Here is a 21,984-nt window from a genome sequence, read left to right on the forward strand (position 1 = left end):
GATCAGTGATTTTTAATTTACTATTGTAATTGTTTTTGGTGTGTGAACCATGCCCATATAAGATACGACAGTGAACTTAATCGATAAATGTTGTATGTGTTCTGCCTGCTTCACCAACTAGCCCTTCCCCCGTCTGTGTCCCTCTCCTCCCACCTCCCTATTCCCTGAGACACAGCAGTATTGAAACTAGGCAAATTTAAAACCCAACGATGGCCTCTACGTGTTCAAAAGAAAGGAAGTGTCATACATCTCTTACTTTAAATCAAAAAGCTAGAAATGATTAAGTCGTGAGGAACGCATGTTGAAAGCTGAGATAGGCCCAAACTAGGCCTCTTGCGCCTAACAGTTAGCCAAGTTGTGAATGTAAAGGAAAAGTTCTTGAAGGAAATTTAAAGTGCTACTCCAGGGAACATACAGATAAGAAAGCTTTATTGCTAACATGGAGAAAGTTTTAGTGGTCTGGATAGAAGATCAAACTACCCATAACATTCCTTTAATCCAGAAGCCTTATCCAGAGCAAGGCCCTAACTCTCTTCAATTCTGTGAGGGCCGAGAGGTGATGCAGCAGTAGAAGAAAAGTTTGAAGCTAGCAGAGATTTGTCCATGAGGTTTAAGGAAGAAGAAGTCATTTCGCTAACAAATGTGCAAGGTTAAGCAGCAAGTGGTAATGTAGAAGTTGCAGAATGTCATCCAGAAGATCTAGCTAAGATTATTAATGAAGATGGCTGCAGTAAACAACAGATTTCCAATGTAGGTGAAACAGGTTTACATTGGAAGAAGTTGCCATCTAGGACTTAAATATTTATAGAGAAATCAATGCCTGGCTCAGATGATGGTTAGCATATTTAGCAATAAAGTATTTTTAAGTTTAGGTATGTAAATTTTTTTGACATAATGCTATTGCACACTTAATAGACTACAGTATAGTATAAATGTAACTTTTCTATGCACTGGGAAACCAAAAAATTCCTGTGACTTGGTTTGTTGCAATATTTGCTTTATTGCGCTCATCTGGATGAGGTATTTACTAAAGGCATGCTCTGGGCCACATAGAGCTAACATTTACATTTTCTTCAGTCCTTTGTAGTTCAGCTTTGAGGTAACCTACTGAAACGATTTTCACACTCGTTAGCCCCTTGTTCAAAGGAAATCTTTCATAAGTGTGTCGGCGAATACAGCAGTTAACAAGGTGGGTGCTTCTGGCTGAAGTCAAATTGGGCGGTTGGGGTGCTCTAGGGCCTGCAGCTGGTTGCAGGGCAAGGAGCTTCTCCCCTCTCTTACAGGTGAATGGAGGGCTGAAGAAGATGGTGGATCCATTAAGAGCTTATTTTAGTAGCTAATAACTTGTTTTCCCCATTGTACAGATTTTTAAAATTTAAGTTGCTCTCTCCTAGTATCAAAGACAGCTTTTTTTTTTCTTTGTGTAATTTACTTCCATTTTCTTTAATACAACCAAGGCTGTTTCAAGGTTACATCAACAGCTAGTAACTTTCTTTCACTTTGCTTTCTTTTTTAAAAAATTGCTATTTATTTATTTTTTATTTTGGCTGCTCCAGGTCTTAGTTGCGGCATGTGGAATCTTCCTTGCAGCCTGTGGGATCTTTAGTTTCGGCATGTGGACTTCTTAGTTGCGGCATATGGACTTCTTCAGTTGCAGCATGCATGCGAGATCTAGTTCCGCGACCAGGGATCGAACCCAGGCCCCCTGCACTGGGAGCATGGAGTCTTATCCACTGGACCTCCAGGGAAGTCCCTCTTTTACTTTGCTTTCTTTTTTTTTTTTTTTTTTCTTAAATTTATGTATTCATTTATTTTATTTTTGGCTGCGTTGGGTCTTTGTTGCTGTGCGCAGTCTTCTCATTGCCGTGGCTTCTCTTGTTGCAGAGCAGGGGCTCTAGGCGCATGGGCCCTAGAGCCCCGGCTCAGTAGTTGTGGCGCACGGGCTTAGTTGCTCTGCGGCATGTGGGATCTTCCCGGACCAGGGCTCGAACCCGTGTCCCCTGCACTGGCAGGCAGACTCTTAACCACTGTGCCACCAGGGAAGTCCCTACTTTGCTTTCTGTCTTTTATTTTCAGTGTCCCTCAGTCATGGCCGTTGGACTGCTCAGTAACCAGAGTAAGTTTTGAGAGTAGTAATATGCTTTTTCACCAGAAGCCTCAATCTCCTAAGCTGGAAAGAGACACTATTCTAGAAGCCCCCTCGTCCTCCACCCCATACGACAGATTTCTACCCTTGCATATCTGCTGTTGCAACCGCTAATCCGCAATCAGGAGTGTTACAGCGAAACTCACCAAAAGTCTTTGGCCACCCAAGACAATCTCAGCCTTTCCCTTCAGGGAACTTCCATGGCTATTTTTGCAGGGACTTTGCCTGTATACTGCTCTGATCACATCAATTTTGAGAGCTTCTCAGAGTTCTCCAGCTGCTGCAGAGGTGGGGCAGTATTAAACAAGTCACCTGTGATTGCAAATCTTTTTAATGGTGGTGGTGGTTTTAAGGGTTAACCAGGACTGAGGGTTCAGTATAGTGCCTGGCACATATACAAGCGCTCAACAACGGTAGTTGTGAGCCGCTGCACGCACTTCCTTATGAGTCCCTGCACACACTTTCTCCTGGGATCCTGTGCACACCTCCCACATCTCACCACACACTGATGTTGCAGCCCCTTCCCTGAGGAGAGTGGGAGAAGTTGACTGATCCTACAAAATTAATTTTTACACACCTGTAAGTTGAACTGCAAGTTTAATAAGAAAGAGAATCAATATTTACTCTGTGGCTCGGCACCATCTGAGAATTTTAACTATCAGTGACTCCTCATAATCCATTGAGGTGAACATTATCCCCACTTGACGTGTAAGGAAACCAAAGCTTAGAAAGACAATTGTGTGCCAGCTTAATGGAAAGGAAAATAGCAAGCTTTGAGAGCAGTTACATTAGTGTTTAATCAGCATTCTAAGTGGACTATGGTTTCCAAGGCCTCTCTTCACTTGATGAAACTATGAGCTGCCAAAGAGTGAGCTTTTAGTAATTCCTCTCTGGTTCTTAAACAGCTCAGTGATGTCACAAATGATAGTAGATAATACCCGTTTGTGTTTCTAAGAATGTATTTAATAAACATGAAAGAAATTAGCTTGGCTTTTATTTTCATTTAAATAACAACTGTGGTTGAATGTCAATGCCATATAATTATGTATTCCCAGGTCACTTGGGTCAGATGTTATAATCAAGGCAAAATGAAGTGTGGTTTATATTCACACATTTGCATAGGCCAATTAGCTCACTTGATTGGGTCACATTTCAAATGAGGCCAAGGTCACAGGTTTCATACATGTGCAGACCAGTACTGCACCCAGAGACCTTCCTGCTACAAATTGTGTCCCTGACCTTGTCCAGGTATCTTCCTAACACGTGTCTTCAGGATCTGGTTCAGAGAGTGATTGGCACAAAAAAAAATCATCCCCATGAACGGGAAATTCAAAGGACATAGTCTGAGTTGGTGGTATGTTGAGAGAAATTGCTATGGTTTCTTATTCTTGGGTCAATTTTGGCTCATTATAAGATATTAATGTCTTCTGGTAATTGGTTTCATTTGTTAAAATATTCAGACCTTAATTTGAATTCTTAATTTATACAGCAATGCAGTTTCCAAACCTGTTGACTATTCCTGGGTAAAATGAGTGGTTACCTATTTTATGGAGAAAAGTGACATCATCATTAGATATACTGGCCCTTGAAATAAATTAAAAAAAATTTTTTTACTCGGTATTTTATTGTAGTGTTCAATAAAGTAAGCTGTGCATAAGAATAGAGATATGAAGTGTGTCCTATTTAAGTTTAAAGCACACAAGTGATTTTGATTCCTTTTTGAAGCTCTGCAGTGCATCCAGACCTCTTAATTGCCTATCTGTCTTGATTCGAAGGAGCCCTTGTGGAGTAGGGTGGTACATGGGTGATCATCTTTAAAACTTTTTTCCATGTACTGCTTTCAGTGTGAAAATTATTAAGACTGCTTTCAAGTTTTTCATTTTCTCCATACAAGCCAGAAATAATGTGCTGGTTCAGAAGAATTAAAGGTCAGTTTAAAATGCCAGCACCTATTGTTTACTGAAGAAAGTGAGGCTGGCAAACCATTTCAAACACTGTGAGCTATTTGATTGCAAGGAAGGAGAGGAAGGATCTTACTGCACCATCAAATTAGAGAAATATTGCAGTTGTTAATAGTTTTCATATTCCAGTCCATTAAAGCTATAGTCTAGCAAAAATTTAATTTTTCAGTTATTCAAATAGCTTTGATCAGAAATGATACTTTCAAGGAACAAGGGTGAAAATATCTCTGAAGGTGGGCCAGATAAGATTACCATGGGGAGGAACTCTAGAGCCACGAGGAGGAGAGCTCTGATGCCTGCCTTTAACAGCATTCACTAGAAAGCCTGGACTGTGGGCTTTACATCATCATTTCACATCCATAATCCCAGATGCTTCCATTGCCTCTGGAGATGGAGTGAGAGACTCTCTTCCCACTCAAATCAACAGAGCAGTGGCAAACAGTTTTGTGAGAAAAGGTTAGAAAACATCTCTATTAAGCATTAATTTGTTTAGGACAGTAGAAGATCGAGTCCTTCAGCATTATCCAGGGTACTTACTCTTCCAATGAACTGAGAGTTACCACCCAGGAGATCTTACATGAACTGGCGGTTTTCAAATAACCTGGTATATAGTGAACTGGTTTTTAAACTGTTCGCAGAGGTGACACTGGAACCACTGCAGGAGATGAGAGGGAGGCAAATGGGAGGTCTCCAGGCCTGGTGCCCTGTTCCAAACACTGCACTTTTATGTGTTTTATGTATTGGGTTTTTTTATGTTGAAAATTTATTTTTGAGAGAGACACACCTTTTACAAAACTTAAATGCTGCTGAAATATTCCAGTCTTTTAACACAAACTTTTGAGTAGCATTTAAACCTTTTTTAATTTTAAAATTCTTTGGAATCATTGTTACAACCATTAGTTACCACAGTCATCGTGATTGAGGGAGAATCAGTAGTCACAGCAGAGAATGTCTTCCAGTGGTTTGAAAATAATTACCTGATATAAACATGTTGTTTATATTCTATTTGGACTTTCCAATTGTTTTTTTTCCCCAGGACCGTTGGGAATTTGTTGACATTCTTTCAAGATTTGATATGTGTAAACTGCTATTTTTAATTGCCTAGGTTACTGCTTCATTGTACACATTTTGCCTGGTAAGACTGGGAATAAGTGAATTTTGTAAAAGTGCTCACTGAGCCAAAATGGAAGTCAGAAACTACCCCCAAACTTTTAAAATGAAAAATCCTCAAGAGAAAAACATATTGGACCCAACCACTACTTAGGCAGGGCCTATGACAAATGCAAATCACAGACTTCCTTTTTCTCCTGCCACAAATGTCAGAAACACTTGGCATCTGAGTGTATTGCATTTTTTCCCCTCTCTGAACAGCTCAACTTGGAAAGGTCAGCCTATCCCTTTGGGAAAAATCTTTTCTTGTAAATTGGAATGTTTGCACACATAACTGTAGGAAATGTTCAACATTTGCTTTGATGGGACAGCAGTTTGTTCAATAGAGTAGAATTGTTCTTCTTTTTCCATTTTCCTGCCTGTTTGTACATCACAGGCACCCAAATTACGGAAAGCAACTTTGAGGCAGTTCTTTCTATGGGATCAGATCATCCTGTCCACAAAACCAGCCAACGCCTTGGGCTTCCGAAATGCAAGCTATGATCCATCTTTTATTTACTCTGAGGGATTCATTTGTGACAGACTTTGTTCTGAATAAAAGCAGTAATTTTCCACAGACACTATACATATTGAAACCCTGGGGAAGGAGGAGGAGGAAAAGGTGGGGGAAGGAGGCAGGGAGAAAAAGAAAAACAGAATAACCACTGCCAGGGTCTCCTGTTTTACCTTTGCACAGATTTGTTTCCATGTGTATAACAAGTTACACTGTGTCCACTGTTTCAAATGAGTTAACTTTCTTTGAGTCTTCTGGTTTGCATAAAAGAAAAGCTACAGGTCATTAAGACAACAAAGCAAGTTGCTGTTTGGGATCAGCTGCCTCCAGTGTGATAATCAACATAATCATTTGCAGTTCATGGAGAATTCTTCTTCACCAGAGCCCATCTTGCCATCCATCTTGAACTGATGAAGAACAGTTCTGAGTTTATGTGGTTCTATTCGTTTCTGTAGCAACAAACGGATACCAAAAACACGCTTGTAATTTTTCTTAAAAATGCTTAATTTAGCAATGATGAAAAATAAACACAAGGAGGGATTGTAAGGAAGATAGCAGTATCTAGGTGTTGGTCTGGGCTAGACTACAGGAAGGGACCTATGTCAGCATGGCTCATTAGTTTGGGAAGCTTCTGATTATTCACTTCCAGAAACAGCTTCCCTTCCATTTCAGCCAAGTCCCTCTGCTACTGAGCGTGTGCTGTGTAAGAGCCCATGTGTGTGCCTGAGGCACGTGTGTATCCCACGGAAGAAACAGCCTATCTGAGACAGCCCACCTCGCTCCACAACTCCATCCTATCCCTTCTTGTCTTCTCAAGGACTTCCCTCCTTCAATTAATTCTTTCTCTCCTAGATCATCAGTTTCTTTCTCTTCATTGGCTCAATCATAAAAGCCTACAAACATTATCTCCTCTCAATATTGAAAAATAAAGCAGATCCTTGCAACGCATATTCCCTTGTAACTACTACCCACTGCCCTACTCCCCATTCACGGTAAAACTTCAAAAAAAATTAGCTGCACACATTGATTTCTGCTTTCTCTCTTCCATTCATTCTCTAACCCACTCCAATCTGGCTTCCATCCCCATTTTTGCAAATAAAATGATCTTGACAGTCACTAAGACTTTGTTGTCAAAGCCAGTGGACATCTATCTGTTCTCATGTTACTTAACTTCCTAATAGGATTTCAACACAATTGACCATTCTCTGCTTTTGGTTTTCAGAATATTGCAGTTACCTAGTTTTCCTCCTGCATTTGGGCTGCCTCTCTCAGGCTGTTTTGTTGGTTCTACATCTTCTACCTCTATCTAGATGTAGAAGTGCCCTTGGACTCAGTCCCTGGCCTTCTTTTCCTCTTTACACTCTCCCTGGATGATTTCATCCGTCCCATGGTTTTAAACAGTATGTAAATGCTGAAGAACCCCTATTTTATAACCCTAGCCCTGATGACTCCTGTGATTTTCACATTCATACATTCAATTACTCACTTGACATTTCCACATATTTAACGGACTTGTCAAATTTATTGTCCCAAACTAGTTTCTCTTGAACTTTTCCATTCTCAGTAAATGACACCACTATTGACCCAGATGCTCAAGTCAAAACCTGAGTGATCCTAAATTTCTCTCTTCCTTAAACCCTACCTCATCTCCTCCCCACATCCCATCTATCAGCAAATTGCATCAGTACTATTTTCAAGATCTATCTTTAGTTATTCAACTTCATCTCTATATCCACTTCCACCTCCAAATTGTCGTCACTCATCTGGACTATTACAATGGTCTTCCTGTTGCCACTCCTGCCTCCGTACAATACATCTTGCACATAACAGCCACAGAGTCAAAAAAAGAAAAAAAAAAAGAAAGAAAGAAAGAAAAAAACCCAGATTGTATCATTGTCCTGTATAAAGTCTGTTAATATTTCTCATTGCGCTGGGAATAAATTCAAACCAACCCTACCGTGGTTTACGTGGTCCCATATGAACTACCTTCTCTTCCACTTCTCCAACCACCCCCTTACCCCTCATTCGGCTCTAGCCCTCATTGCAGACCCTTGAAATCTTGGCTTCTACACTGGTCTCCTTGATGCCCCTCTAACATGTCAAGCCCTTTTCTGCCTCAGGGCCTTTGCCTCTGTTCTTTCTGCAAAATTTTACCTCCCATATCTTCCCACAGCTGGCTCTTTATCATCCATTAGCACTAATGTTACTTCTTCAGACAGGTGTTCCTTGCCTTTGTCCCCATCAGTCTTGGTCAAAGCACCTTATTCCCTTGGAAGGATTTACCACTCTCCAGAATTAATTTGTTCATTTGTTGGCATGTTCTGTGTCTTTCACAGACAGAATGTAAGTTCCCTGAAGGCAGAAGCCTTGTCTGTCTCCTTGGCTATTGATGACAGGCCTAGCGAAGTGCCTAAGGTGTGAGCACCCAATAAGTATTTGTTGGATGAATTCATTCAACAGCTATTTTTAGAACCCCTACAAAATGCCACCTGCTGTTCTAAGTTCTTGACATTTTTCTGTGAACGAAACAGAACACAGATCTCTGCCCTCAGAGACCTAGCATTTTAGTGGGGGTGATGGGCAATAAGCAAGACATAGTTAAGTGACAATACAGTACGTTTAAAGGTGATAAGTGCGGTGGAAGAAGAGTTTCTGGGTGAAAACTTAGAATATTCCCCAGTCTCTTCCATTTGTGTGTAAAGTGGAAAAGTCATTTGTTTTGCAGACCCTTGAAATCTTGGCTTCTAGAGATGAAAGATGAGATCCTGAGCAATCTACCTCTTTAAGGCTCAGCTCCCTTATCTGTAAAGTAGAGTAATACCCATATCACAAGATTGGTGTGACCCTTCCCAGCCACCCACTCTCACCCTATTATTCCAAGGGGAGGAGACATACGGTGCAGCATTTTCTCCCTCTCTGAACCCCTAGCATGCTTTAAAACAAAATCAGCCCAACTTTCGTGAAAATGCTCAATATATCCTTACTGAATAAATATGTGGACTAACAAGTGTATGGATAATTTCAGAGCAAACAAACAATCAAAGCTACTTGTCTTCAGACACAATGCTTTTTAAAAGACAGAGTAGGAGGTCCTCACCTTTCTTTAATAATTATTTTTCCCTCTTTATCATTTAATTCCATTTTTACAGATCCCTACTGTTAAAGACAGAAGGATCTGCTATCCATTTAGTCTGTCTTATCATACGTAAAAGTAAAATCACAGAGATAATTATTTTATAGGAGGATAGAACGTTTATTTAAATGGAAACACTAATCTTTATTTTCTTCATGCTGAAGTGTGTGGTTACAAACGATTTTCAATAAAACACTATATATAATAAGCAAAAAATAAGTTAATACACTGTAAACCTTACATATAGTTTCATCAATTAACAGGTTTAAGAACAGACGAGCCATTTAAGACTTTGGAGCTACATCTAGTAGAAAACTGCAAACACTCAAACCTTATCAACCCCAAGTAAGACACTAAAGAGCTATCAAGGCTTCTTCAAACCAATGACACAAATACATTTTTCTTTTTGGTTACGGTCCCCTGCTATGCACAAGACCACTGGAATGCTGTAACAATTACACATTTTAAAACGGCAAAAAGCAAAGCAAGGAGATAACATGCCAGCCTTATAGAAGCTGTCTTGAGAGTGCAAACTTTGCATTTTCTCTACCTGAACCACTAGGATAAGTACGGGCACCTCAGACGACACGGCAGGATCATGAGCATGCTTTCTGTATCACACTGGCGGGACATGTACTGGAACCAGGTCTCCATGCCTTCGAAGATACCTCCCGTTTTAAACAGTGAACAGGCTTCAGCTAAGTATAGTGCAAATCAAACACCGAGGAGCAAAAACGACAGAACAGAGACCGCCACAGGCCGACCCGCTGCTTCTCCACCTGGCAGCAGGCCACACGGCACAGACTGGCACATGGAAGTGACATCTTCTCTTTAGGGTTTGATACGACAGGCGGTGCGGCGGAGCGAGTGCAGCGCCACCGTGCAGCAGCCCCGCAGCAAGGCCCCGATGTTGTAGATGGGATCCGTTCCCCCCCTCTGCGTACTGAACGCCCACAGCAAGGTGGGGACCACGGGGGCCGCCACGGCCAGGAGATCCACCAGGAAACTGCTGCTCCAGTACCGCCCCACGACGCCCCCGCCGGACAGCGGGACCAGGCCGTCCAGCCTTTCCTCCGCGGAGCCTGCAAAATCCAGCTCTCTCATGAGGTGGTTCCCACGTGCCTCCGGACCCACCTCGGCGGACGGGGTCTCCACGGGAGACAAAAGGATGGCAGAGTTTGGATTTCTTGGAGTTAAATCGACCACGATGGCAGAGATGGACTCCAGGAAGCTTTCCATCGAGTCGGCCCCAGACTCATCCTCAGGGGACGTGGAGCTGGAGGGACAGGGGTCCTGGAGCTTGAGCACGTGCCGGATGAGCTCGGAGACGGCAGGGCTGTAGGGCACCACGTCGGTCTGCACGGCCTGCTCCGCCACCGCGCTGCCCTCTTCCTGACCCTCCAACTCGAGGGCCTTTGCCCCAGGGCTGGCACGAAGCAGCTCTAGGTCGCCGGCCTCCGTGGTGGTGGCTGTCACCAGCTCATCGAACACACCTGTGCCGTGGCCCGCGCTGTGTTCCCCCAGCAGCTCGCTGCTGGCCCCCGCCTCCACGGCCGGCTCCTCCGGGGTCAGCGCATCGGCCGTCGGGCCGAAAGCCGTGCCGAGGGCTAAGCCCTTCTCCGGGGAATCACACGGAAAGTCGAGACACAGCTCGTCCCTCAGAGAGCCATTGTGCGCCATCTCCATGCTCTGAAGTAGAGACTCCAGCTTCTTGTTTTGAATGTTTATGTCCACAAAATATTTCTGAATGCCCTTGTCCTTATCGGCCAAGCTGCTCCTCATCGTTTCGATGACCTGTTTGAGCTGCTGAATCTCCTTCCGGGCTTCCTTGAGGGCCAGCTGGGCCTCCACCCGGTGGCACTCTTCCTCAATCCAGTCGTCCCGCATTCGGGCCAGCTGGGACTTCAGCTCCACGATCTCACTCTCCCTAGGGCCAGAGGAGACAAGCCCTGCTCAGAAAAAGGCCAACTGTGAAGCAGGCAGCAAGCAGTTCTGGCACCCGGCCCAGCCCACGCTCTCCCACCGGAAACATACAGGTTAAATCAGTTTTGAAATTTTCTTCTTTCGCAGGTATTAGCCCTGAACTGCCCCCTTAACTGTAAAATAGCTAAAATAATAACAGTAACTAGAATCAGAATAAAAAATGCTATTATTGGGGGTTTTTTTTCTTTTTGAGTGCCCACCATATGTCTGATATTTCACTAAGTACTTTTCAGGCATTATCCTCTATTCAATACAGACAGACCTCATTTTACTGCACTTTGCTTTATGGTGCTTCGCAGATATTGTGTCTTTTTTTTTTTTTTTACAAATTGAAGGTTTGTGGCAAACCTGCTTTGTCAGACGCTGGTTAGCATTTTTTAGCAATTAAGGTGTTTTAAAATTAAGGTTTGTGCATTGTTTTTAGATATAATGCTATTGCACCCTTAGTAGACTCTAGTGTGGTGAAATAACTTTTATATGTGCTGAGAAGTGAAAAAATTCGTATGACTCACTTTATTGCAATATTTGCTTTATTGCAGTGGTCTGGAACCGAACCTGCAATATCTCTGAGGTAGTCCTGTATTTAATATTGGAAATGGTTTTATTAGAACACATTAGCGTCTCTTAGCTTGCTTTTATCTCCATAGTCTACTCTTTCCTATGTCCACAAAACAATTTGTGGAAGGAAAGTCCATATCACTTTTAATTACCTATCAAAGGCAGAAGGCAGACTGATAAGCTTTAGCAGTGCAAAACAGTTCTGATCATATACCAATGATAATTTCTTAAAAATTTATTTAAATCATAAAAAGCTACATGTTGCAAGGACTTTGCGAAATGTTGATCATTCTATCTCCTCTCAGGCAAGATGACACTGGATCCATCCTACACTGAAGGGAATCTATTCTATTTTTTTTTTAGATCCTTCACAGGACCCTATTTCCAGATATTTGTCAAAAAATTCTTCCTTACATATAATTTCTTCATAGTCTGTGTAAATATATGTCCTCATATTCTCAGTGTTTATGAAGACCAGGTAGTCAGGATCCTGACATATTTGAACAGATGCTGTAAGTATTGCTTCTTTAAGTTTAGGCTTGACTCTTCTCCAGTTTCACTGCCTTCCCATACCTCCCTCCCATGACTATTCAAACCCTCCCATAGATTCCTCAAATCATAAACCAAAGACTTCCACAAAGTAGGGTCTGACTCATGTCACCCTTACCCTGAGTTCACAGCCACTCTGGTCAGAGCTCGGCTTGTCAACTGCAAAATGACAGGGAAAAACCATCAAGCAGAAAATCTGGCCTGTCCCAAGATGTCAGAGGTCTCTTCTCTCTGGGATAAGATCTCTTAAGCTGGGTCTGTATTTTTTTTTTTTAATTACCGTAATACTTGGCCTAGAATAATGAACCTCTTCCTTCAGCACAGAAATAGCTTGTAGGAATCACAATGGACAAGGCCATCCACTCTCTCACAGAGATAAACAGGGCTTCACAGGGGCCAACTGTGTGTGACCCATTCTGCTGGAAGTATGGGATTGTTCCTCCAAGTGTTCCCACCATTTAAAAATAGTCACACACACACACCCGATTTTTCACATCAAAGCTGGACACACCCAGAAAAAGCAGAGGATCCCTTCCAACCCAGGAGGGTTCCCTGGACCCCTGAAACAGCCAAATCACGCAGGATTATAAAACAGCTCTTTTGAGAGACTGATTTAAGAAATCTGACAAAAATTAAATGAAGTCATTTGTCTTCTTTTCTTGTGTGGGTTCATATTTCATTTTATGGAAAAAGAAAATGTCCTAAACCACAGTGTGCAAGGAACGTGGATTCACCTCTCATGCAGTCGGCGCTCAGACTCCTTGAGCCTGGTCTTCAGGTGTCTCACTGTAACCTCTTTCTGCTGCAGAGGAGTCAAGTACTGCTCTGGATTTGGGGGTTTGACACCATGATTTTCACCACAGGACATGTACCTTCCAGATCGCCTGAAACAATCGAAGTAACGAAATGTTACTTTTTCTATAAAAAGAAAAGTTAAGGCACAGCTAACAGGCTGAGAAGAAATGGCAGCCGTTTGCTGGGACCTTAAACTCCAGCAGCGTGTGACCTCACTTCAGAAGGGGGACAATAATCCACCTGCCCATCTTAGGACTGTTCAAACTGGGAAGATTGGGGGCGGGGTGTTTGTGGAGGGGGCGGGGACAGGGGAGAGGGAGATTTTCTGTGGCCTAGGGATGATCTCATATAAAATAATGCACAATTGTCCACAGGCCTGCCTGGCAGTTCAGAGTTAACAGGCTATTCTGTTAAAGGACAATGAGTAGGGGCAGGTGGGAGGGCAGGAAGGGAGCGAGATGACCTCGCTTCCACACAATGTGCCACTTGCCTAAAGATCCTGATTGTTGTTAGTTGAATTCAGATTGTTCTGACATCAGTGTGAGTGTGCTGACTTGGTGGAAGCTTTCCTTCTTCTGCAGGGAAAAAGGCTAGTCCAGTCTCACCAGATAGGTTTTGTAAGAGAGGCGCCCACTGCTCTACAAAACTTCCCTTGCTGGAATCTTGGCCTGGCCAAGAGTTGGGTATCCCTGCTGTAAGAGCTGACTAATGAGACCGGGATGCCCAGGAGGAGGAAGACCGAAGGAGGAGGGCTGGCAGCTTCTTCCCCGACTCGGGACCGCATCCAAGCCGCTGCACTAGCCCTGTTCCCCCTGAGCCTGTGCTCCATCCAAAGTGGCCCGAGTCCAGCGTCCAGTTCCTAACTCTCCTGTTGGGGCCTGTTTGGATGTGCAGTTCCTTTTTTTCTGCACCCTCATGCCTCCCGGGAACTAATTCATTCCTTGCTTGACCGTCAGATCTCATTTCAATTTCACTTTTTCAGAAGCCTCCTCTGACCCCTCCAGCCCGAGTTGGAGCCCGTCCCCACCTTTTACATACACATATAACAACAGGTACTTGCAGAATAATCCTAATGTGTTTCTGTCATTAGATAGCTAATATTTTTCTTCTCCTCTGGGCAGTCAGCAGAGGGACCATCTCGGTTGTTTACTCCTCTATTCCCAGTGCTTTACACAGTACTGGGCACAACGTGGTACTCAATAAACATCTGGTGTTTGAATGAATGAGCAAACACACGAATGGCTCTTCTCTGTTCGGAGGGAAATGCATAGGACCCTCCTACTGCCGCTGTGCCATTTTTTCTGTCTAGCCAGGAACTCCTGGGACTGCGGAACCTTATTAGAAATGAAATTGTGGCTCGTGCCCTTTCTGCAGCAGCCCTTGAAGGATCAGCTGAGTGTGGGAAAGGAAGGAGAAGTGTCGTATTACAGAATAAGGCAGGGGATCAAGAGTTATATCATTTTTCAAATTTTTTTTTTAAAGAGAAGCTTACCAAGTAGGACAAACTAAGAGTCATGAATTGGGAGATAGACGGCACTCACCTCATGACGGGGCTGCAGTCACTTCCCTTGTAGGAGCCGGAGTTGCTGCTACTGGGGGAAGAAGGCGCATAACTGGGGTGGATGTTAACGGGACTCAGCTGATTCCTGCACAGCATGGACAGAAGGTCCTTCTCCCGTGGGGAGGGTGGGCTGTTGCCAGCCTTGTACGATGAAGCGCCACTGCTCCGCCCGTGGGGACCTCGACTGGGAGAGAAGCATGAAGAATGTTAGAATCCTTGGGGCTGTAGATACCCAAATGCGAACGCTTTGTTCCTTCTTAAAGCTAGTCACCACTGAGGAAATCCAATCTATAGGGTTGAAAAGGGCCACATAATTATTCCAGCAATTTGGCTTTGTGAGTGGCCTTCTTCCCACCTGCCCGATATTTTCTCTCCTGTGTCACCAGCACAGGCAACCTCTCCCTCTTCTATTCTTTCAAGTAGTTTCTGACCATAGATTAAACCCAGCTGCCTGCTGAGAACACAAACCATGTAAAATATCGATTTGGTTTAGTTTCGTTCCAGAGGCCATTTTGAAGATGTGGCTTTTGTTCCAGTATACCTGTCTCTGCGTTAAAATATCCAGGTTTGGCTCATGTTGGGTAAGAAAATTAGGGTGTTTCATTTGGAGGATGGGGGAGAAGGGGTTTGCCCGTAAAGAAGAAGGAAAAAACAGGATAGATAAATATAACCCACATAAATGTATCGCCTATAATTTTTTTTTTTAGTATATTTATTTATTTATTTATTATTTTTGGCTGTGTGGGGTCTTTGTTTCTGTGTGAGAGCTTTCTCCAGTTGCGGCGAGCGGGGGCCACTTTTCATCGCGGTGCGCGGGCCTCTCACTATCGCGGCCTCTCCTGTTGGGGAGCACAGGCTCCAGACGCGCAGGCTCAGTAGTTGTGGCTCACGGGCCTAGCCGCTCCGCGGCATGCGGGATCTTCCCGGACCGGGGCACAAACCCGTATCCCCTGCATTGGCAGGCGGATTCCTAACCACTGCGCCACCAGGGAAGCCCTCGCCTATAATTTTAACCATCTATTTTTTTTCTTTTTCTTTCCATCCCCAATGACATAGCACAACCTTTATCATTTAACTGCTTAAATGTTAGCCCCCTTTTTTCCCCTGCCTCTTGTCTTGCCCCTCCAGCAAGGAGGCTGTCCCTGTGGTGAGAGTGGCTTTTCTAATATGGAATTTGAGTATCACTGGCCTCCTCAAAGCCATTCAATGATACCCCACAGCCTCCAGAATAAAGGCCAGACCCCTTAATACGGCTCACAAGGTCTGATCCCACCACCCTATCCAACCCATCCTCTGCTCTTCCTCCCCCTGCATTCCAGACGATGTACAGTCTCCTGATGGTCCATGCTCTCCGTCCTCTTTTTAGTTTTGAACTTATTATTTTCTCTGCCTAGAATGTTCTTCTGCTCCTACCCTGAGCCTCTGGGTACCTCCTACTTCAAGACTGATGGGAACCTCCTCCAAGCAGCCTTCTCTGGACCCTTCATACCCGAGGCCAGTGTAGGTGCTGTTCGCTGGTGCTTCCCAACACCCTGTGCAGACTTCACCGGGGAACTTATCACAGTGCATCACCACGCACGTCTGTCTGTCTTTTCCACTAGACCAGGGCATCCCGAGGGCAGAAACACAGCCTGTGCTTTTACATCCCCACTACCTCCTGACACATGCTAGGTTCTTCCTAAATGACTGCTAAGTGAATAAACCGGGTTGAAGTCCTGGCACTGCCACTTACTAGGAACTTAGGCAAGTAAGCCACTTAATATTGGGGATATATGATAACTTTCACAGAGCTGATGTGCAAATAAATCAAAGAATGGATGTTGAGTACATTGGACAAGCTGTTAAGGGCAATTCAACTGCAGGGTACTGTTTCTGGATAAACTGTTTGAACTTCCCTGTTAACCTAGTTCCATTAAATTTGATACCCCGGAGTGTAAGGAAGCATCTAGAGAATGTTGAAATTACTTAAATAGGGTAGCACGTCTATGTCAGGAATATATCTTGCTGACATTACAAGGAAACAAAAGGGAACAAGATACTTTTCATATAGCAGGACTTATTTTTGTCAATCCCTCTTTGCAATTTTGATTACAACTGTATCCAACGGACACATCTCACTGAGAAACATGAGTGAATGTGAGTATGAGTGTGTGTGTGTGTGGGTCTACTTGGCTCCAAAATCACAATTACTTACTTAAGATCGAATACAATTTGAACTAGCGGTCAACTCAGTAAATCACATATAAATGAAACATCACCAAGTTCTAAAGTTAAAAAGTTCTTTCCTTTTGAAATCATCCACATGGACTCTGCCTCCTTTTTTGTGAGAAGAGGACATTTTATATGGAACAGATGGGCTGGTGGCTTTGTGACAAACCAACTTCAGCAGTTCTTTGGTGGGCGTGGGGCAGAAAAGAACATGTACTCTGGCTTGGATGTGCCTCTCTATGCTTCACTTCTGTTGGCCTGACTATTTCTTAATGTGGCTATGAGAAACATGGAGAGTCAGCCATTACAAGTTAGGAGAAAGAGTAAAGAGCTATCCCTCATGTGGACCTGGGGAATTCTATTCTGAGTTAACCTTTGCTGAGAACCTTCTGTGACCCACGCCTTGTTGCAGGTGCTCTATGAACGTTGTTTCACTTAATTTTGACCATCATGGCAATAAGGCTTATGGCAATAAGACTGGTACAATGATCATTTCCCTTTTATATTATGTGAAGTACAGGCAGTACTCAGTTATGTGAAATAACTGAGGCTCAGGGGGAAAAAAAAAACTGGTTCAAGAACTCACAGCTCAACTGGGATTTAAATCCAGGTCTCAAGTCTACAGAAATGTCTCCAGCTTTATACAAATGGAATATGTTGTTTGGGTCTTGTAAACAGGTACATTAAGTACTGGCTAGGTATGTGGTTATTACCTGAAGAATTTACCACCGACTTCTTTAGTTTGATGCACGCACTAAGATGCACGATTAGTGGCGTACAAATTAAATGAGATGAGGATTTTGTAAGAACTCATCTGCTATACAGAATAGAGCAAAAACTCTTCAAACTATCAAACATTACTAAGGTATAATTGAGTCTTGAAATATATTTCAGGAAATGAGTTATTAGGCTGTTTGTAATAGCTAACTTTTAAAAAAGAAACTACATGCTTTAAATTATCAGTTCTGTTCCTTACATTTAGTTTAGTTCAAATGCTAACATGTGTGGGTACAAACTCACTGTGGATGATAATAAAAAACATTTGCAATGGAGAGGACAGGATTCCATGTTTGTCAAGGCCGTGCACAGGCCTTGACAAATCTGACGCTACCTTCCTAACCCTCCCCACATCCCTTGGTCTGATGGACAAAAAGAATGCAGCCCACAGAGAGGAGATAGAATTCTAGTACCCCGCCCCCTTCCTGCAAATCTGAACCAGTAACTGGAAAGTGAGAGAAAGGGAGAAGTGAAGAAGGGATCCTCAGCAGGCACCCAGGTGACTCTCTATTCTCCAGGCATTGCCCTTTCCTTCAGGTAACATCCTCACCCTCACCGTCACCGTCACCGTCACCACCACCATCACCACCACCATGCTCATCATCATTGTTATGGGCTGAATGGTGTCCTCCCCAAATTCGCAGGTTGAAGCCCTAACCCCCAGTACCTAAGAATGTGACTGTATTTGGAAACGGGGCTTTAAAAAAGGTATTTATGCTAAAATGAGGCCCTTAGGGTGGGCCCTAATCCCAATTTGACCAGTGCCCTGACAGGAAGAGGAAATCTGGACACAGACAGGCACAGAGAAAAGACTAGGTGAGGAAACAGGGACAAGACAGCCATCTACAAGCCAAGGAGCAAGGCCTCCACAGAAGCCAGTCCTGCTGACACCTTGATCTTGGACCTCTAGCTTCCAGAATTGTGAGAAAGTACATTTCTGTTGGTTAAGTCCCCCAGTCTACGGTATTTTGTTACAACAGCCTGAGCAAACTCATACGATCATATTCACCACCACCATCAGTGGCAGCAGCGGCGGCATCTTGCCCATTAGTATTACTTTTAACACTATTGACGAAAACAAGCATGTAATGACTCTTTTCCTGAGTTCTGGGCACCGTGTTAAGCACTCATATCTATCAGTTCATTTAAATCACTGAGGTAGATGCCATTATTACCCCATTTTCCAGAACAGGAAACTGAGGCTCGGGGCCCTGGGTCTTGCACCTAATAAGCAATGGACGCTGAACCCAAGCCCAGGTCCATCTGACTCCAAATCCTGAGCTTTTTTTTTTTTTCTTCTTCTTACTTCTCTCTGCCTCTGATAAGATTAGAATTTTAGCTTTGTTGTTGTTGTTTTTTTTAATTAATTTATTTTTGGCTGCATTGGGTCTTTGTTGCTGTGCACAGGCTTTCTCTAGTTGCGGCGAGTGGGGGCTACTCTTTGTTGTGGTGTGCGGGCCTCTCATTGCGGTGGCTTCTCTTGTTCCAGAGCAAGGGCTCTAGGTGTGCAGGTTTCAGTAGTTGTGGCACGCGGACTCTAGAGCGCACGCTCAGCAGTTGTGGCACATGGGCTTAGTTGCTCCGCGGCACGTGGCATCGTCCAGGACCAGGGCTCGAACCCGCGTCCCCTGCATTGGCAGGCGGATTTTAACCACTGCGCCACCAGGGAAGCCCTAGGGTTCTAGTTTACAAAAGAGAATTCCTCAGAAATATCAGCAGAGTTGGCCTTCTCTAAGAAGAGATGGTTTGTAAATCTTTTAAGTTTTGTTTTTAAAATTGCCTGTCAAAAACATTCTTTCCAACTACCCCTGTCCTTCATTTCCCCCACCCCTTCACCAAATGTTCCCGCTAGCCTTCCTCCCAGGATCTAATTCTCCACAAAGTAAATTCATTTATTACAGGAGGAACCAGCCAATTAAAAGAATCATAAGCTATTTTAAAGTTTTGCATGGATACCCGGCCCATCTAGAGGAGCTATCCTCAATGCATGGTCCTGTAGAACACACAGATTACGTGAAACACCTGAGATGTTCCATCCCAGATATCTACTGATGGTGTTCTGTGCCTGGGTCAGATAAAAAAAAGTGAACATAATGGATAGAACATTTGCCTATTTCAATTTCCTGTCTATTAAGCATATATCTGATTTCCACATAATTATATTTAACTACTTTATGTTTAACACATCAATTTTTCATCACTGAGAGAATTCATGGATTCCAGACTAGAATATTTTCTCCAAGTCACTCAGTATAACTGACTTTACCTTGGAATTTAACCACAAACACAAATTCCTTTGAAATGCTTAACAAAATTGGCTTGCTCTTCAGGCCATTTCTTTTTTCTTTTGCCTCTCTGTTCTTTGATGCCTTGCACCATGAGTATGTGCTAATTTCTTGAATGGGTGAGATAAATGGCTTATTCTCAGAGCAAGCCACGTCTGATTTGTATAGAGAATGTTTATAGTTACATCCTGTGATCCCAGAGGCACTTTATTTCCAAAATAAATGGTATTTATCTATTTTGAAGAACAATTGTGCTTCTTCACTGTGGACTTCACTCTTTAGTTACAAGTTTGTTTGGCTTCAGCTTTAACAATAAAACTCTGCACTGGGGCTCTCAGGTCCCTTTATAAACATCAGCCATATCTTCTGCTCACCTAAGAGAAGTGGGAAACATTGGCTTGCTCAGTCCTGGAAATGCAAGCTTTTAGAAACTAAACAGCTTTTCTTCAGCAAGGAACCTTAAAAATCATGTGGTCCAATCTCCTTTTTACACACTTGGACACTGTGGCCGAGGACAGTCAAGTGACAGTCACCCCTGGTGTCATGTGGCTCACTCCATCGCTTTGTTCAGGTCCCTGCCCAGAGCTCACCTCATCACAGAGTCTCCAGCAACCAGCCTATCTAGACTATACCAAACATCCTATTACCCTCTATATCCTTTCCCTGTATTTTAAAAAAAATATATTATTTATATGCATTTATTATCCTTTCTCTACTAGAATGAAAATAGTTTTTCATAAGTTTTGTTTACTGCCATATCTCTAGAAACTGCCTCACAGTAGATGCTCGATAAATACGTATTGAATGAATAAATGAAGCCACTGACGGCAGCAGAGAATCCTGGGGCTGACAAGCTGTCGCCAAACGTGAACAGTGGCTCCCATTTCCCTCAAAGTCCTTCTCTCCCCCAGTCCAAACAGCACCAATGGCGAACGCCTGCTGATGGTTACTATGCTTCAAGCAGTGACCTCACACTTTACCTGAATTAACTAATTTAACCCTAACAATAAACCCTACCAGGTGGGTATGACTGTAGCCCTGTTTTCCAGGTGAGAAAACTGAGGCGTGGAGAAGTTGAGCAACTTGCTCAGAGCCACACAGCCTGTAGATGCTGGAGCTGGCATTCAAACCAAGGTAGCCTGGCTCCAGAGCCCTCACACTTCGCTATTCTGTTCTACTGCCTCTTTCGGTGGGTAGGGGGCACCCAGGCCTATGAACTCCATACTTTCTTCACCCCTTCCCCAAGTGAACGTTGGAGGTGGCCAGAGGGTCACTATGCTTCTTTCACAAAGATAAAAAAGGAAGCTCAGCTAGAGGAAAGAAAGGGTGAAGTCAGAGGCTCTACAGCTAAGAGGACAGATTCATGTAGGGGCGGCAGGGTGGGAAGTGGGAGACGACTAGCCTTATCCTCAGGTGGGCACACAGGTGGGTGAGGGAAGGAGAGAGCAGGGAGGGAAGGCGCCAGGGCTGCATGAGAGGGCGTCGCGGGCGGAGGAACACAGGGCAACCACGTCGTGACCAAGGTGGGTGAGGTTGGGAAAAGTACCAACTGTGAATCACTGTAAAAACCAACCAAACAGAAAGCACTCACTGAATAAGCATAAAATCGGAACGCACAGTAATCCAGGTGGTTCTAGAGAAACATAAAGTACAGGTAAGTCGCCCGTGTAACGCGTCTTAACAATTACAGAGCAGGAGGCAGGAGGCGGGCCTACTTGCGTGAGAAAGAGGACCGCTTGCTTCCCGCAGCAGACATGTGGACCTCAGGAGCCGAGAAGCTGCCGGTGCTGCTCGAGGAGCTGAAATCGGCTTCGCTACCTGCAAAACAAAGGGGGAGAGAAGCATGAAGGAAATGAAACCCGAGAACACGCCGGCCAGTTCCCTGCCCTCCGACGTCCCTGGCTCCCCGCGTTTGCACACGGACTCAGCAAGTGGCCGGGTTCCAGCGCTCCCAGGCTCCCAGCGTTTTCCGCAAAGCAGACGAGAGAAGGCGCAGGCATGAGGGCGTCGTTTCATAAGCACAGCTTGGGAGCACAGTGAGGCAGGTTTCATAGATGCCGGCTTCCTGCAGAGGAGCAGCGGTGACCCGGGTCCGGCCCCAGTGCCCGCCTCTCCCTGGGCGCCAGCACCCCCGGGAACATCAACGTGCCGGCCCCAACGTTCAGCAGAATGAAAAGCCTGCTCGTCACCCCCAAAGAAGTTTTTCCCAGAGAGTTTATCTTTAGGCTTTGTAGTCGTCTAGCCGTACTTGACTTTGGCACGTTAGGGTCTGGAGATAAGCAACCGTCTAGAAGCTGTCATGGGGAAAGCCTGGGCTCCAGATAACTGCTCCAGCCGGCACTATCTGATTATCCACCTTCTCTGG

General features: G+C 44.1%; 1 protein-coding gene across 5 annotated transcripts in view; it reads right to left on the reverse strand.

Annotated features, from left to right (window-relative positions):
- Positions 1-9,079: 9,079 nt before the first annotated feature.
- SYBU (syntabulin) overlaps positions 9,080-21,984 on the reverse strand; it is a 72,494-nt gene continuing 59,589 nt past the window's right edge. For all 5 annotated transcript variants that reach the window (XM_068525465.1, XM_068525464.1, XM_068525462.1 and 2 more), the window contains 4 exons: positions 21,335-21,437; positions 14,330-14,533; positions 12,728-12,877; positions 9,080-10,830 (listed from right to left, as the gene is read on the reverse strand). In XM_068525465.1, coding sequence (XP_068381566.1) covers positions 9,735-10,830; positions 12,728-12,877; positions 14,330-14,533; positions 21,335-21,437 — 1,553 coding nt within the window. In that variant the 3' untranslated portion in view covers positions 9,080-9,734. The remainder of the gene's footprint in view (positions 10,831-12,727; positions 12,878-14,329; positions 14,534-21,334; positions 21,438-21,984) is intronic.

This window comes from Eschrichtius robustus, chromosome 17 (assembly GCF_028021215.1).
Source record: "Eschrichtius robustus isolate mEscRob2 chromosome 17, mEscRob2.pri, whole genome shotgun sequence".
In the NCBI taxonomy this organism is placed as follows: domain Eukaryota; kingdom Metazoa; phylum Chordata; class Mammalia; order Artiodactyla; family Eschrichtiidae; genus Eschrichtius; species Eschrichtius robustus.